Here is a 17,167-nt window from a genome sequence, read left to right on the forward strand (position 1 = left end):
AAATTAATTATTTCTTACAATGTATCTATTGTGTAAATACATGTTTTTACATTGTGCTTATGATTGATATAATACATGCATGTAATTAGATCTGTTTTTAATGTCTGTAATTGCATTTGTAATTACGCTGTTGACCATCCCTTACACCTTAACCCACTTTTAAACCTACCCATACCACCAAACCTGTCCATATCCCACCTCAAGAGCACCACAAGTGTTACAACAATACCTTATGAACACAGTAAGTACATTGTATTTATTTTTGATGCAAGTACATGGCAGTTAAGGCCACCTAATATAAAGTGAGACCGCTCTTTCATTTTATTCTTAACATTTCATTGTTTAGTTTTACGTTTATATTTTATTTGATAAACTTTAGATAGTGGAACATTTCTAGAAATATATTTGAATAGTTAAAACTATGTCGATATTTATTTAAAATAAGAAGATTTCATAATATTAAAAAAGTTTTTTTCTGGCACATTTGAACTATTTGATGCTTCATTTGTTAATAGTACACAAAATTCAACTCTACAGTTTAGGCCTCTACAGGCCTTTTATTGACATTTTAGTAGTTAAAAATAATATAATGTACGGTGCATGTGGACAGTTTTCATAGCGCTTCCCTTTTTCCACATTGTTTTACATTACAGCCTTATTCCAGAATGGATTAAATTCATTTATTTCCTCAAAATTCTACACACAATACCCCATAATGACAATGTGAATTTTTTTTTTTTAAATTACAGCCTCATGTCTTTTCAAATATGATGCCACAAGCTTGGCACACCGGTCTTTGGGAAGTTTTGCCCATTCCTCTTTAGAGTACCTCTCAAGCTCTATCAGGTTGGATGGGAAGTACAGCCATTTTCAGATCTCTTCCGAGATGTTCAATAGGATTTAGGTCTGGGCTCTGGCTGGGCCACTCAAGGACATTCCCAGAGTTGTTGTGAAGCCACTCCATTGATATTTTGGCGGTGTGCTTTAGGTCATTGTCCTGCTGGAAGATGAACCATCGCCCCAATCTGACAATCTAGACACCAACCTAGACAATATATGAGTTTAAACTGTTAAAAATGTTTAACAAACTGATGTTTTCAAACTCTTCAAGGTTAAAAGTTGATGAAAGAAACATCAAGGTCACACAATGCATTTCAAACACATGCATAAATGAGTAAAAACAAAAACATAAATCACAAAATACAGAAATCTGCTAATTTACGGATATTTTTACAGTGTTGTAGTAATTATGGTTTATAAATAATCAATTATTATTATATATGCATAATAATATATAATAATTATTATTACAATAATATTAATAGTAATAAAAATGACATTTTCAAAAATGACTTTTTTCATGTAGTTTTTAAAACACTTTTGAAGTGTATAGTATATTTATGCATCATTTTTGCCAAGAATATGCTTCAAATCATGCCAAATCAAAAATAAAGATGCTTCACTGTTTGCCAAACTCTATCGTAAAACTTTCAAATTGTTTTAATTTAAATACTTTTAAAACTCAAAACACACACACACACACACACACACCACCTACAGACCACCCAGTTCAACAGCATAAATACACCATGCACTTAAAATTCATAACTCTTCGGCACAGCTATGCATGCACTTAGTCATCTGCGCATCTCACGATCCTCAAAGTCTACAATTTATTAAGCATGAAACTGCATCCAAGTCTGAAGGAGAAGCAGTTAGCGTGGTTCGTGTGAGCTGCGGAATCAAACCCTAATGATCTGTGTCTCGCAGCATTACTATTCCGATGGTGAGCTTGTTGACACCTGACACAGACCACACTGTTAAATCGGTGACATCTTTAAATCCCTGATTGACATCTCTCATATGTGCTCCTCTGGCAAAAGTAGCACAGCCTCACATTTGGTAAACATGGGGTGAAACGCATTACTAGGGAGAAAAAAAAAGTGAACGTCGAACGTGTCAGTCGGGAGAATATCTCATCAGTCCACATTCTTTATCAACTAGTTCTCTGCGCTGCACTTTTTTTTCCCCCTTATGCATATGTAAAGAGCAGAATATGTTCCAGCAGCGATAAGGATGTTGCTCGCACCTGCAATGCCTTACAGAAAAAAAAACAGCACAATGGCGACATGACGCGCAGCTGTTTAGCGTGACAGTGGTGTAATTGTAAAGAGGGAAGAAGACGTCTTGCTCTTCACTCAGCTTGAGACGTGTCTAACTTCGCGCTGCGGAGGAAGATGACAGGATCTCTTTAGTGCCTACAATTACATGGCATGATGCCTTATGTGTGCAGTCAACAGAATGAGGCCTAACGAAGCGGATAACTTAAACACATAGCTTGGAGATGCCAATAGTTATATGGCAGTGCACCATGTAGGGAAAACATCTGAGGGAAAACAAAATAAAAAAAGCAGTATGTTTGTTCAGGTAATGGTTTTTCTTCTATGCAATTTAACAATCTCAAAACAGTAGTTCATATTTAGTCATATGTGTTTGATTTAGAAGTTGAGATAGGGTTTTACAAAGTCCCTTCAAGGCAAGTCGCTTTACTCTGCTGCCATCTTTAAAACACCTCTTGGGCATTCTGTCTGAATGGGGAAACGTCAAATTCTTTGAAACTTTTAGCCAAGCTTACAGTTCAATTCAATTCAATTCACCTTTATTTGTATACAATCTTGACATAAAATCTTCTCTAGCAGCTTCACATAAAAGGTCATAGTAAATAGGAACAGTGTAGTTCAGTTTGTATTGTTTAATTTCAGTTCAGTTTAGCTCAGTTCAGAGTGGTTTAAAAATCACTACCGAGAGTCCAAACACTGAAGAGCAAATCCAACCATGCGCAGCTCTACAGATCCCGAACCATGCAAGCCAGTGGCGACAGCGGAGAGGGAAAAAAACCTTCACTAATTGGCGAAAATGAAGAAAAAAAAACCTTGAGAGAAACCAGACTCAGTTGGGCACGACCATTTACATATTACAGTTACATTACATATTTGGAATCACCAATAAACTTAACAACTGTCTCATACGTTTCCTTTCTAAATGTCAGAATCAAACAACATCTGCATATGTTTAGGTTGCCTGAGCTAATGCGCATGTGCACTCGAAAGAAACGAGATCACGACACCAACCTCATTTATGGCCGTTCTACATATTATCATCCTCTGGATAATGATTGCCTGATCGTGCTGGTCTTCGGAAATACTCCACGACTTGTTCTTGATGGCGAATCTCCTCCAGAAATGAAAGTGACTCTTTGTTTACAAGTTTGTTGGCGTTTGCGTAGTTGCTGTCATGTGTATTTGGTTACAAAACCAGATAACTTTTGTTTTGAAGTGCACTTGGTTCATTTAAAAGAGATTTCAAGCTTTATTTTGATATATTTCTTATGTTTGTGAAGCAAGTATTCGCTGAGATTCCAGTGTTTGTTGACCACCAAACCTGGAGAAATGTCAGTCTATAGCGATAGATGATTGTAATAGTAGGCGGGGCTTCATTCGACATGTTGATCGTTACACTTTTCCCCATGCAAAACTGTACGCGTGCCACATCTTTTGTATTCTATAGTCTTTGGGGTTTTATGGTGGGACCTTTTATGGAATAAATCCCATTTATAAGTGGTTTAAACACAGTTTTGTGGCAACAGTACGTGAATGTATTTAGCCTCTAATGGTAAAAATGAACTATTTTTATTCATTCATTCATTCGTTTTCTTTTCGGCTTAGTTCCTTTATTAATTTGGGGCGCTACAGCGGAATGAACCGCCAACTTAGAAAAGAAAAATTACAGACTGTCTTAGTCTTTGGAGTATGTTTTGAGTACGTTTTTCTATTTAAAAAAATCAGTTTATATTGAAATTGGGTTGGAATATGTGTCCTTCTTGCTGGCATCATACTCTACACTGTAAAAAAAATATATGTCTCAAAGTTGTAAATTAAAAAAAGACTTGGTATGTTTTAAAATGTAAAGTTTTGTAATGAAAAAAAACTATTCTGCCTAAATTTGAACTTTTTAAGAGATTGAGTTAAAACATAGTAAAAAAAACCTTACTATTTTAAATGATCACTTTTAAAGTCAGTGCGTTACTTGTTTTTTTTTGTAGTTTCTTTTCATCAAGTCGTTTATAATTGTTTGTAAAATTATCATCTCATACAAATTCGTACAACTTCTCATGATATTGGAACCCATAACCTTCTCATTGTTTGTGTGATAGGTCTGTTTTGAACTACAGTTGAAGTCAGAATTATTAGCACCCCTTTGAATTTTTTCTTTTCTTTTTTTTAATTTTTTTAAACCAACTGCACCTTTCACATGAAAAACACATGAAACTGGTTTTCCAGAAAGAACAGAGGGTTGAACTCAAAACATTTTTTGCACATTTTCCCCTCCCTCCTCCACTGTTACACAACATGACAAACAGGTTTAGGAAGTCAAAGAATGCAAGTACAGTATGAGCTTAAACCTACACTTACGGTGTGCATTGTAGAAAGATTTGGCAGTAGTGTTTATCTTGGCTGATCTATTATACAGATCAAAATAATCTAGGATTACTCGCTGATCCGAAAGTATTAAACTGTTAACTGTAAGACAATAAAACATTATCTGCGCCAGAAAAGAGCAACGTACTGGCTCTGCTTCAAGTAGGCTGTCCTTTATACAAACTTGCGCCACAACTGAGAGAGTTCACAGACTTCTGACAAGCACTTGTCATTCACTAGAATCGTCTGCCAGGTAAGCATTGTTCAACTATTCACTTTAGTTTCGTTTTTATAGTTTACTTTTTGTTTAGTTTAATATTGTAGCTTAATAAAGGCGTTTGATTATGATATGGGGACGTGATAACAATATAAAGAATTTATAAACATTGGTTCAAAACTCCACGCAAGCGACGCGACGCGACAGAATTTACACCTGATTATAAATTAACATACCCACGCGTTGTGTAATAGTAGTAATTAGGCTCACTTGCAGCGTAGATAAGTTAATAATAAGATCATGCGAGTTATATATACAAAATTGTCGACTTGGTTTGAATATAACGAGCAATAAATAATAAATAAATAAAAGACGATCTTGTAGTTTTATAGCGTTAAAATTTGAGTTAAAATAGGAGTTTTGCAACACATATCCCCATTAAAACATTGGTTTTATTATTATTGTAAAATTATAACCATGTAATTTTGGAATTGGTCATTGTCACCATGACGTGGCGTTAAACTGAAGTTGCTATCTATTATTTAGCAGGCATTCCAAGTGCTCAAACCTGACCTTCTGTAAAACTTGAATGGGATCTTTTTGTTATATGATTTAGTACTGAACATTTAGCAACATCTATCATAGTCTTATTGGCTTTTTTGAGGGTGCACAGAACAGATTGGGATTACAAAATCAAGTCAAAGTTTCTTTATGATAATGCAGCACATTCTTTTCTGTTTCATATCTTAAGCAAACAATCCCCCCCCCAACCCCCAAAAAACACTGTGTCATTCCATTATATATATAATGAAAAAAGAGCATATAGAATTTGATCAAATAAGTAAATAAAGGGAGTGACAACCCCTGGAATGACAGTGTTTTTTGGGGGGATGGGACAATTGTTTGCTTAAGATATGAAACAGCTTACCAAACAGAAAAGAATGTGCTGCATTATCAGGGGTTGTTATATTCAAACCCTGGAAACAATATATATATATATATATATATGGTCTTGTAGTTTTATGTAGCTTAAAATTAGACATTTGAAATGCAACATATCTCCCTACAAAAATAACAATGGTTATATTATTCATTTTCTTCAGCTTAGTCCCTTTTTTACGAGGGGTCGCCACAGTGGAATGAACCGCCATGGTTTTATTATTATTCTAAAAATAACCATGTAGTTTGGGTAATTGATTAGCTATCATTTCAGTGCATTAGAAAAGAAAACTCATTTTGAGAAAACAAAAAAGATGTATTGTTATTTAAATAAACAGACACAAATTGATAATATGCACTAAAACTGTCAGAAGTGTATTTTTAATGTTTTTATTTCTTTCTATACTGAAAAAACTCTTTGAAAAGCCAGAATCACAAATTTTAGCATGAATTAGCTTGATTAGCTTGAGCCTTGTCTTAATTTTTTTGTAAAGCTTGGATTTTTATGTATGGATACAATATTGAATGGATATTTCACCTAAAAATGTACAAATTTAATTGTTTCATGTTTCCCAGTTCTGGGTTGCGGCTGGAATTCGCTGTGTAAAACATAAGCCGGAATAGTTTGTGGTTCATTCCACTGTGGTGACCCCTCATAAATAAGGGAATAAGCTGAATGAAAATGAACGAATGAATAATTCTTCCATACTAGATTTTTCTGTTAAGCACAAAAGAAGATATTTTGAAGAATGTTGGAAACCTGTAAACATTGACTTCAATAACCTTTATTTTATTGCTCAATTTTGCCTTTGTTCTATTTTACATTATCCTTTGTAGGAAATTTGTCAAAATGGCCGATTTGATGAACAGTGATGTATTCCTGGCCTTCTGCACGTATGCCACTATCGTCGTCCTCAAAATGATGTTCATGGCTCCTCTGACCGGATACTTCAGGATGACCAGAAAGGTGCAGTTGGTTTATACAATTCGGTGACTAAATAAGATTAGTTCCACATGATGTTGAAATTAACTTGACCATAAAAACCAACGCAAGACTCTAAGTGCCTGATGTAGAGCTCATCTTTTATAACCGGTCATTATTTCCAGTGCTCCCATTTTGGAAATGGCACTCCTCCAGTCACATTAGGAGCATCTGGTGCAATTTACTGCAATACTGTAAAAAAGCCAGATTTGCCTTTTTGGCCTGTATTATAATGATAGTAATAATAATAAACATCCATTCTGGCGTTGATGAAATATGTCGTATTTTCAGTAACAAAACTAATACTTTATGATGCTGTTTACAAAAGTTAAGACTAAAATAAGTGTAGTTGATGTATATTAATTGTGGTCATCAAGGCCAGTGTTTTATAATGTTGCTCTTCGGCAGCTGTTTACACTTGTAACCATTTACAGTTAGATTTATTTCGGTCAATTTGATCACAAGTAAATGGAGATGCATTCCTGTTTACAATGGTGTCTAGTCTAATCTCTTTTGTCCACTTGATTCAAAGGAGGCGGTGTGTGTACTCTATATAATTGTAATCTAACTTTAATTGTAATAAGCTCATGTAATTTACATAGAAAACAATATGATACTATAAAATATCATAAACACAGAGCAGAAGCTATCAGTTCAGCCACAGAGCCAACACTGTAAACTTTATACATTTTTGTTGCTTCCAAACCTACAATTTAAGATGCCAAAGTTTTAGGCTGTTTACATGTCAGAGATGTAGGCAAAAACTGCATTTTTCAAAACCTGCATATTTTCCCCTCGCATTTTTCAGATATTTCATTCATACACAACATAAAAAAACTGACATTTTACACTTTAATAATATTAGGTTCCACACAATTCCTTCACGTTGTCCCAACACAAATCGATTAAGTTAACTTAAAGTCCCCAAGAAATCAAAACTAACCAAATGATTTTGTTAGCTCACAATGCTATTGTGTGGTGAATAATTAATCTGTGCATGTCATTAGAAAAAAAAATAGTTTCCCCTCTAATCTTTAATCGAAATCTGAAAATGCACTTCCTGTTTGTTTTCAATTTATCAGATTACGTAATTTTGAGGTAATGGGCATGGCTAACGCTGCTCCAACTGTCAGCTTTGACAACAAACAGAAATGGTGAGCAGGAGGAGTCTGTTAGGTTGTAATAACTCTTCTAAAACCCCTTTCCTGATCTTTCTTGAATGAAATGCCTACTTTAGTACGTCCATTCAGCCCACAGTAAAAAAAACAAGCCTCGCCCACTGTTTGCTCATTTAAAATTCAGTTTCTCTAGGAACTGAGTCACAATACGGAAGAATAACAATCGCAGATTCCCGTTCACGAGGGCTTTAATTGTTTTTCACAACCTTAAGTAGATTGAACATGAAACAATTAAGTTGTCCCAAAAAAACTCAAAAATTGTGTAGATTCAGCTCATTTTAAAAAAAAGTAGCTTAAACAAACAGCACAAACCTTTTTTTTCCAAAAAATGCAGTTTTACATATGCCAGGCCAGTCGTTGACACTGTCAACTTTTAGTTAGTAGTACCTGTAGGGAAGTGTGTGTAAATGATGTAAAATTGGTGATGTAAATGTAAACTTTTCTGAAGAAGTGTTGCGAAACTGAACAGCAACAGCACTGCCATGTGCTTTGTAATTTTGTATGTTCATTCTGACTTGCAATGTAAAAAACAAACAAACAAAAAACTTAGCTTAAAATTGTAAGACAACTTGCTGCTGCTTTTATGAGTCGACTCAACTTAAATCAATGCAATGTGACTTTAAAGACTTTAAATGTGTATTTTACTAACACACGTTGTTAGTCTTAAAGTGAAAATATAACAAAGTTAGTCTACAATAATAAAAAAGAAAAGACTTTGCTAGTCTTTAATCAAAATCAAACCATTTGCTTCTGCTTTGGAATGGCAGTCCTCCTCCTCTGATGTTAGTTTGACGGATTGTTATACACAATTGAAGTCAGAAATATTAGCCCTCCTGAATTATTAGCCCCCCTGTATATTTGGTTTTCCCCAATTTATGTTTAACAGAAAGAAGATTTTTTCGACACATTTCTAAACATAATAGTTTTAATAACTCATTTCTAATAACTGATTTATTTTATTTTTGCCATGATGACAGTAAATCATATTTGACTAGATATTTTTCAGGATTCTAGTATTCAGCTTAAAGTGACATTTAAAGGCTTAACTAGGTAAATTAGGCAAGTTAGGGTAATTAGGCAAGTTATTGTATAACAGTGGTTTGTTCTGTAGACGATCGAAAAAAATATAACTTAAAGTGGCTAATAATTTTGACCTTAAAATGGTTTATAAAAAATTAAAAACTGCTTTTATTCTAGCTAAATAAAACAAATAAGACTTTTTCCAGAAGAAAAAAATATATAAGAAATACTGTGAAAAATTCCTTGCTCGAACATAATTTGGGAAATATTTGAAAATAAAATCACCGGAGGGCTAATTCTGTTCATAATTCAGGCCTTTTCAAACTGGGAGGACACTGCAATGAGCAAAAGTCCAGAGGCGCGAAAGAAGATGCTTCAGACCAATCCTGATGTAGAGCGTGTCCGAAGGTAATGCCAAATCACCAATGAATCCTCTTTTAACCTGTTGGAAACCTTCTGAAAGTGACTTTCACTATTGATCCACAGGTGCCATCTGAATGACCTGGAGAACATCATTCCCTTTGTGGTGATCGGGCTTCTGTATGCACTGACCGGTCCAGATCTCTCCACTGCTCTGCTGCACTTCCGGGTGTTTGTAGGCTCTCGTTTCATCCACACCGTATCATACGTGCTGGCTCTTCCTCAGCCCAGCAGGGGTCTGTCCTGGGTGGTGGGAATGATCACAACCTTCTCCATGGCCTACAGGGTGCTCACTACAGCTCTCTATCTGTAAAGATGCCATTGCATTGCAGTATGAGGCAGAATGGTAGAGGCCAGTTTTGTATGTTTTTTATTGGCTTTATACTTTCTTATTTCACTGTAGTGTATGCAATTGATAATAAAATCTGTCAACATTCATCTGCATTTTTGATGCTTTTTCAATTATTATACAGGTATTTGGTAGAAGCTGCTGTTGTAATGTCAGTTTCTTCTATCAAATGTTTGTTATCAGTTAACAGGTCATTGTCACCATGACTCGGCATTACACTGATTTTGCTATCTGTATTTTTTTAGGATGTATTCCATGTGCTCAGACCTGCCTTTTAGTAAAACTTGAACGGGATCTTTTTGTTGCATAATTTAGTAATTTACTGAATATTTAGCAACATCTATCGTAGCCTTATTAGCTTTTTCCTAGGGGTGCGCAAAACAGATTGGGAGACTGATTACAAAATCAAGTCAAAGTTTATTTATGATAATGCAGCACATTTCTTGCTGTTTCGTAAGCTGTTTCATATCTTAAATGAAATTGCATTCTGTTAAATAGACTGTAATATGGCACAATGTCATTACTATTGTCACAAAAGAACACTATGTGTGTCAGTCCAGGGGTTTTCAGTCTTTTAGACACCCATTAATATAAATATTTGAAAATCCTTGTGCCCCTATCCTAAAATGATAAAGGTATCCAAATCGATTTTTGTACACTACCTGACAAATCTCTTGTTGCCTATCCAAGTCTTAGGAACACCAAATAATAACTTGACTTCCAGTTGATCATTTGGTATCAGAAGTTGCTTACATGAAAGGCGAAGGCCTCTAGATTACGATTATTTCACCAAAATAAAATATGATCATGCCTTTATTTTGAATTATTTAATTAGGACAGTAAGGTCTGACTTTGCTTAGACAAAAGTATTGTCACTTAACAGCTATAATGTTCAGTATAGAATATAAAGTCATAGTGCAGTGGAAAAAGAATTAATATTGTGTATGACTCCCATGAGCTTGGGCGACTGCATCCATACAGTAAATCTCTGAAATGACTCAAAGAAAGCGTTTTTGCATAATTATTAATAAATAATAAATAATTTTAATAATTATTGTATTTTTGAATTGTCTTAATCCGTTTTGTGTTGTGTCTTCCATCAATATGTTCATTCATTTTATTTATATGGTTAAATGTTTTAGTAAACAATCAAATTACGTGTAATTAATAACATGCAATCTGTTTATTTATTTTTAGATCGAGCTTTTCTTGGAAATCAAACTCTCGCGTTACCTTTTCTGCTGTTGACACTACAGTAAAGCGCTTCAGGGGCTCCGTGCAATACATGCATTGTGCAAAACAAACATTAGTACAGCAATAACAGTTAGCCAGAGTGTCATTATTATTATTAGATATAGTTATGTAGGTTACTTGACACGCCCACCTTCACACGTTAGTTCAGGAGTGAAAAGCTGTGAAAGCAAAGCAGAGTGGAGACAAAAAGGTGAGAAATGCACCAAAACGCTTATATTTCAGCTTATGCTTCTCCCTGTCTTCTCGCTCGTGCACTTTTCTTTATTCTTTTTGTCAATATTCAAGTTTTTAAACAGGCATCTTTGCACATTTTTGAAACTCCGGAGAGACCGCCTCTGGCGTCCTAGTTTTACGCTATTGTTTCCATTAAAGTTGCATAAACATCGACGAATGAGTGCTAAAAAACTAGACTGAAGAGACAATATTAAACGCCAGTAATGTTAAATGATTACATTTTGCGACGTGAAAAAGCAGAAAACAAGCGAATTGTTTGTTTCTCTTACAGAACTATAGGACAGAAGCGGAGCTATATGCTGTTAATAAAGTATAACGGTATGATTTCTATGTCTGTTTGTCCAATTCTGGTAACGTAAACAATACTAACAGGCTACCACACGATTTTTATCTTAAAGCTTGGGCTTTGTGATTGAAAAGATGCAGAAAAATCCTGTTTAAACTGGCTGCTTTTCTGAAACTTTGTAGCCTATAGTTACCAAGTCTTTTTGACTGGTAGAAATTGGCTATGTTTCTTAAGAGAATACAAGAAGTTAAGCAAGATCTGTATTAGCCAGTATAAAATTCTGCATTTGCGAGACTGGCTCATGCGATTTTCTGCTTCAAAAGCAATGCAAATGAATACTGTTTGTGTAATTCGTTTGTTTGGTGTGTATTTGCAGTTTGAACTAAGATGGTAGAAGTTGTGCACATGATTGACAGTGAGGTCTTTCTGGCCTTCTCCACATACGCAACCATAGTCATCCTCAAAATGATGTTTATGAGCCTCATGACCGGTTACATGCGAGTGTCAAAACAGGTACACGATTTTTGTGCTCAATTCATTGATATGACTTGCGTATTTCAGAATTTGTGAACTTTTGAACTGCTTCTGCACATTTAAACCTGATATTGAGGCACAAGGTAGACATATTAGATTAAATGGTCAGATAAAGCCCAAAAAAAGTTCAGAAAAGTGGACAAAACAGATGTCAAATACTTGTGATTTGATCTACCAAAACACCTTTATACCAGATGTAAACAGCACCATAAAAAAGGAAAATTTCCAAATCTTTTATGATGTTTTTTGTACTGTTGAACACAAAAGAAGATATTTTGAAGAATGTTGTAAAAAAAAAAAGTTTAGTATGTACACAATAGGAACAGAAAATACTATTGAAGCCAATAGCTGTTTCTTTCTTCAACATTTTTCAGTATCCGATGCTCATTGTTCAGAAACTCAAACTAATTCTAAACAAGTGGAGGATGAGTTAATGTTAGCAGTATTTACAGTTTTGGGTGAACTATCCCTTTAATAATGCCTTTTTTTTCTTCAGGCCTTCTCCAACTTAGAGGACACAGCCATGGCAAAGGGGGAAGACAAGAAGAAACTGGTTAGGATTGATCCGGATGTGGAAAGAGTGCGACGGTAAACATATATTGGTTTTACAACACAATCACTGGGTGATCTCTTCCTGATGTTTTTGTTCTTGAATCCCAGATGCCATCTGAATGACCTGGAAAGCATCGTTCCTTTCGTGTTGATCGGTCTTCTGTATGCACTGACGGGGCCGGTTCTTTCCACTGCTCTTTTGCACTTCCGGGTGTTTGTAGCGTCCCGATTCATCCATACAGTCGCATACACAATGGCTCTTCCACAACCTACCAGAGGTCTAGCCTTTGGCGTAGGGCTGCTTACAACTTTATCTATGGCATACAGGGTGCTCACTACAGCTCTTTTTCTCTAATGAAGAACACTCGCTTCAAATACAGTTGAAGTCAGAATTACTAGCTCCCCGTTAATTTATTTTTTCCCCCCAATTTCTGTTTAACAGAGAAGATTTTGTTGAGCACATTTTTAAACATAATAGTTTTAATAACTCATTTCTAATAACTGATTTATTTTATCTTTGTCATGATGACAGTAAATAATATTTGACTAGATATTTTTTCAAGCCACTTCTAAACAGCTTAAAGTGACATTTAAAAGCTTAACTAGGTTAATTAAGTTAACTAGGCAGGATAGAGTAAATGGGCAAGGTATTGTATAACAATGGTTTGTGCTGTAGACTATAAAAAAAATATATAGCTTAAAGGGGTTAATAATTTTGACCTTAAAATGTTTTTAAAAAATTAAAAACCGCTTTTATTCTAGCCGAAATAAAACAAATAAGACTTTCTATAGAAGAAAAAATATTATCAGACATACTGTGAAAATTTCCCTGCTCTCTTAAGCATAATTTGGGAAATATTTAAAAAAAAGAAAAAAAAAAAGAAATCAAAGGGGGCTAATAATTCTGACTTCAACTACATAACATTTTGTGTTAGTATACGTGCTTTTAGCAGTCTTGCTTGAATGAAGATTTGAGTGTGTTTTCTATTGGCTTTTAGTGCCATGTTCCCATGTATGCACTTTATACACACTATAAATGATTTTTTTATAGGCATTGGTGGTTCCTTAAAGGAATAGTTCTCCTACAGATGAAAATTCCTCCCTCTCAAGTAGTTCCAAAACATTTATGAGTTTCATTATTCTGTTAAACATTGAAGAAAATATTTTGAAGAATGTTGGAAACCACTGACTTCCATAGTAGGAAAAACAAATGCTTATTATAAATGGTTACAGGTTTCCAGCTTTCTTCAGAATATCTACTTTTGCTTCGAACCCATAAAGGATTGAAACAAGCAACGAGTGAGTAAATGATGGGTGAACTATTCCTTTACAGAACTATTAATATCCTTGCAACATTTTCCATCCACAAAAGATTCTTTAAAGTGGATCTTTAGATCGTTAATAAAAATAACGGTTCTTATCAGAAATGTTCACTAAAAGGTTCTTAAGGGAATCAAATGTTCTTCTATGAAATCATTGCAAGACGCTCTTTTGGAAAGTTTCAATAAAAACTACAACACTGATGGTAATAATTATTGTGATCTTTAACATCTGGCACACATTTGAAGAAGAGTCTGAAGTTTGAACAGTAGTATACATTGTACATTGAACAGACATTTGGTTTTTTGTTACTCATTAATCAGACTTTGAGCAACATTTTCAGATGGTGTGCTTTAATCTGGGATTTTGAAGTTCATGCATAGATTTGACCATTTACACCAGTTGCAAAGACTTACCAAGTTAACATTTTAGCATTTTAATACTCCTTGTAAGCAGGTTTTACAACGTATATTAATGCATTAAATAAATCATGGAAAACAGACTCGTTCTACAATTGTTTGTAAAGTGTGCAAGAAACCAATTCATGTTTTGTCCACTAGAGGGAGCTATTTGAAAGCCCAAGTATAGTAACTAATGTTACGTTCATGTTTGTGTAATGCACATGTCTTTGTGTTTTCTTATCCACCCTTGGTATGCAGGCACAAACACTCATTTATCTGTGTGATTGTGTTCTGCTTCAAAAGATGAAGTGAGCTGTTTTATATAGCCACACACAATGCTAATGCTGATCAATGTTAGCAGATGTTTGGTAAAAATAGCATTGCTTAACTTGCTTATTCATGCTTCACTCTACCTTAATATGTTATGAATAGCCTGTAAACACATTCCATACAGCTATGAACAATCTAATCTATGGCACATAATTAGCCTTTTAGATTCATTATAATGCATTTTCGTGAGTCTTAAATAGATGTATAAAAAGTTATCTTGTTGAAGACTAAGTCTGATTTGTGATAGTGATCATTTGGGAAAAACTCAGGATCTTATCTGCACACAATCACATCTGAAGAAAACTAATCATCAATTTTGACGTAGCCTAATGAGTGGAAGGTGAAGTTAAGTGGGAAAAATGGAGTATGTCTAGTTCACCTAAAACGCATTTTCTACTCATCCTCCGCTTGTTCCAAACCTGTTCGAGTTTCTTTGTCTGTTGAACACAAATTAAGATATACTGAAGATTGTTGTGGAAAAACAGCCATTGTCTTCCATATCTTGCCGCTACTATAGATGCTAATGGCTGTTTTTCCTCCAGCATTCTTCACAACTTTATGTTTTGTGTTCAAAAGACATTCATAATAGTTTAGAACCACATGAGTGTGAGTGTTGAATACGTTTTATTTTCGGGGTGAAGTGTCCCTTAAAATCTGTGTTTGTTTGTCATTGTGGGATTTTGGTTTAAAAGTATAATGCATTATTGAATCAGCCGATTCGAATGTTGTCACTCTATTGAATGGGCGTTATCAGTGGTTCTTATTGATAGATATGGGCCAGTAGGGGCCTTCTGCACCTACTAGTAGTCTCAGGCTGTTATCATCCATCCACATGGTTAATCCGCTATAGATCACAAATGGCTGCAGCCGGAAGTTAATGAGAAATATTTATAATATTTAATAAATTTCCCATTAAATGTATTTTATTAACATCTACTCCTACCCCAACCCTAAACCCATCCGTCACAGTAATGTAAAAACAGATCTGGATCTGGAGTCTTCTGGATGGATGATAACAGCCTTTTGAGCATATTAGTAGGCGCAGACAGGGGCGTAGCGGGCATTGTAAAAGTTTGGGTGGGAGCGTTGGGGTTGGGGGGGGGGGGGGTGGATTAGATCGTACGAATTCATACGAATTAGCCACTAAATCAAAAAGTTACGAATTGCCGTGAGATTGTGTTGGGGGGACAGCTGAATGAGATTCAAAAGTTTACCTTCATATAATTATTAATCACCTGTTTCTAAATGGTCTAAAAGTGAGGGGGACGTACCCCACCCCGTCCCCCCTCTGGGCACAGAAGGCCCCTACTGGCCCATATCTATCATATCATATCTTGATAACCACTGATAACGCCCATACAATCTAGTGACAACTTTCGAAGTGGATGATTGAACAAGGGAATTAAATTAAGGTGGACTTGTAAGAAGTAAGCATAAGATAAGTCATATTACAAGAGGTGCTTGAAGTGTAATGTTATGTTTTAAACTAATCTTATTAGAAGCATGCTTGCAAGAATTCATCCACATTAAAAGGATAATTCAACCACAATTAAAAACGGACTCATCATTTACTCACCCTGGTGTTGTTCTATTGCCGTGTGCACTTCATTTTTGTGCCACAAAAGGAGAAACTTAAAAAAAATCTTCTCATGGTCATCAGTATAATAGCAGTAAATAGTGTAAAGCTTTGAAAAAAGAGTCCTAGAATGGTTTTATCCAACATCTGCCATAAATTCCACGTTTCTTTAGATAATATATCATTTTAATGTTCTTTTTAACAAAAATTCTGACCTTGACTGTTGGTTGGTCTCATTAGCACAGCAGCTCTCTATGATTCACTTAGAAAAAGCACACGAGATGTTGAGATGAACACAGAACTTAAAAAAGAATTCATTTGTTTATTTTTTGTGTTTATTGCAACCAAGTTCTGCATTCATCCGTCATTCTTCAACCAGATTGAATAAACCACCTGAATAAACCTGTTTTGGGGGAATTCTAAGCAGTGTGTTCTATGATTATTAATCACAACTTCTCAAAATGATTTGCTAGGGTGTTTTTTATGGGCAAATTAGTGTCAACTGATACATTAGTAGTGGTTCATGAAGATGGTGGGTCACCAACCAATGGTCGAGGTCAGTGTTTTAGTCATCATTAAATCTAGAAGTAGTCCACACACACACACACAAAATTATTCACATTTAATCACTATTTTTAAGTGTGTTCATATTAAAAACATTTACAGTGCCTATAGAAAATAATCATACCCGCTGAAATTATTACTTCATTTGTCATGCAGTCTCAAATCAAATCGTATTCCAAACAACTTTTCCAGCCTTTGAATGTTTCGTAGCCTTCTCTAAACATGTGGCTTTCTACAACTTTATCCCGAAGGTTTTTCGAAAGCAGGGTATAATGTGAGTAAGGGTATAGATTTTCACAGTGTATGATGATTTTTCTATAGGCACTGTATGTGTTTCTTCTGTTGAACACCAAAGAGGATATTTTAAAGAAAGAATGATTAGTAGGAACAAACAATACCATATTCTTCAAAATATCTTCTTTTGTGTTTAATAGAAGCGACACGGTAGCTCAGTGGTTAGCACTCTTGCCTCACAGCAAGTCAGTCAGTTGGCATTTCTGCATGGATGTTCTCCCCGTGTTCGCTTGGGTTTC

General features: G+C 35.0%; 2 protein-coding genes across 3 annotated transcripts; both read left to right on the forward strand.

The window, feature by feature from the left end:
* Positions 1 to 4,460: 4,460 nt before the first annotated feature.
* mgst1.2 (microsomal glutathione S-transferase 1.2) lies at positions 4,461 to 9,672 on the forward strand. The gene is made up of 4 exons (XM_056455849.1): positions 4,461 to 4,731; positions 6,472 to 6,601; positions 9,128 to 9,222; positions 9,301 to 9,672. Exons 2-4 carry the CDS (start codon positions 6,485 to 6,487, stop codon positions 9,545 to 9,547), a joined length of 459 nt encoding a protein of 152 aa, XP_056311824.1. The 5' UTR covers positions 4,461 to 4,731; positions 6,472 to 6,484; the 3' UTR covers positions 9,548 to 9,672.
* Positions 9,673 to 10,831: 1,159 nt separating this feature from the next.
* mgst1.1 (microsomal glutathione S-transferase 1.1) lies at positions 10,832 to 14,263 on the forward strand. Of its 2 annotated transcripts, XM_056455846.1 has the most exons (5): positions 10,832 to 11,027; positions 11,343 to 11,389; positions 11,734 to 11,870; positions 12,388 to 12,479; positions 12,552 to 14,263. In XM_056455846.1, the coding sequence occupies exons 3-5, from the start codon at positions 11,745 to 11,747 to the stop codon at positions 12,796 to 12,798; spliced, it is 465 nt and encodes a 154-aa protein (XP_056311821.1). In that variant the 5' UTR covers positions 10,832 to 11,027; positions 11,343 to 11,389; positions 11,734 to 11,744; the 3' UTR covers positions 12,799 to 14,263. The 2 variants fall into 2 exon arrangements, with proteins under 2 accessions (XP_056311821.1, XP_056311823.1); XM_056455848.1 differs by lacking the exon at positions 11,343 to 11,389.
* Positions 14,264 to 17,167: the final 2,904 nt, after the last annotated feature.

Source organism: Danio aesculapii, chromosome 4 (assembly GCF_903798145.1).
Source record: "Danio aesculapii chromosome 4, fDanAes4.1, whole genome shotgun sequence".
Lineage (NCBI taxonomy): Eukaryota > Metazoa > Chordata > Actinopteri > Cypriniformes > Danionidae > Danio > Danio aesculapii.

Excerpts from the sequence above, each read along its gene's own strand:
- mgst1.1 (XM_056455846.1), top strand. The coding sequence starts at position 11,745 with ATGGTAGAAGTTGTGCACATGATTGACAGTGAGGTCTTTCTGGCCTTC. Across the intron at positions 11,871-12,387 it reads ACATGCGAGTGTCAAAACAG|GCCTTCTCCAACTTAGAGGA; the intron begins GTACACGATTTT and ends TTTTTTCTTCAG. Across the intron at positions 12,480-12,551 it reads GATGTGGAAAGAGTGCGACG|ATGCCATCTGAATGACCTGG; the intron begins GTAAACATATAT and ends CTTGAATCCCAG.
- mgst1.2 (XM_056455849.1), top strand. The coding sequence starts at position 6,485 with ATGGCCGATTTGATGAACAGTGATGTATTCCTGGCCTTCTGCACGTAT. Across the intron at positions 6,602-9,127 it reads ACTTCAGGATGACCAGAAAG|GCCTTTTCAAACTGGGAGGA; the intron begins GTGCAGTTGGTT and ends TTCATAATTCAG. Across the intron at positions 9,223-9,300 it reads GATGTAGAGCGTGTCCGAAG|GTGCCATCTGAATGACCTGG; the intron begins GTAATGCCAAAT and ends ATTGATCCACAG.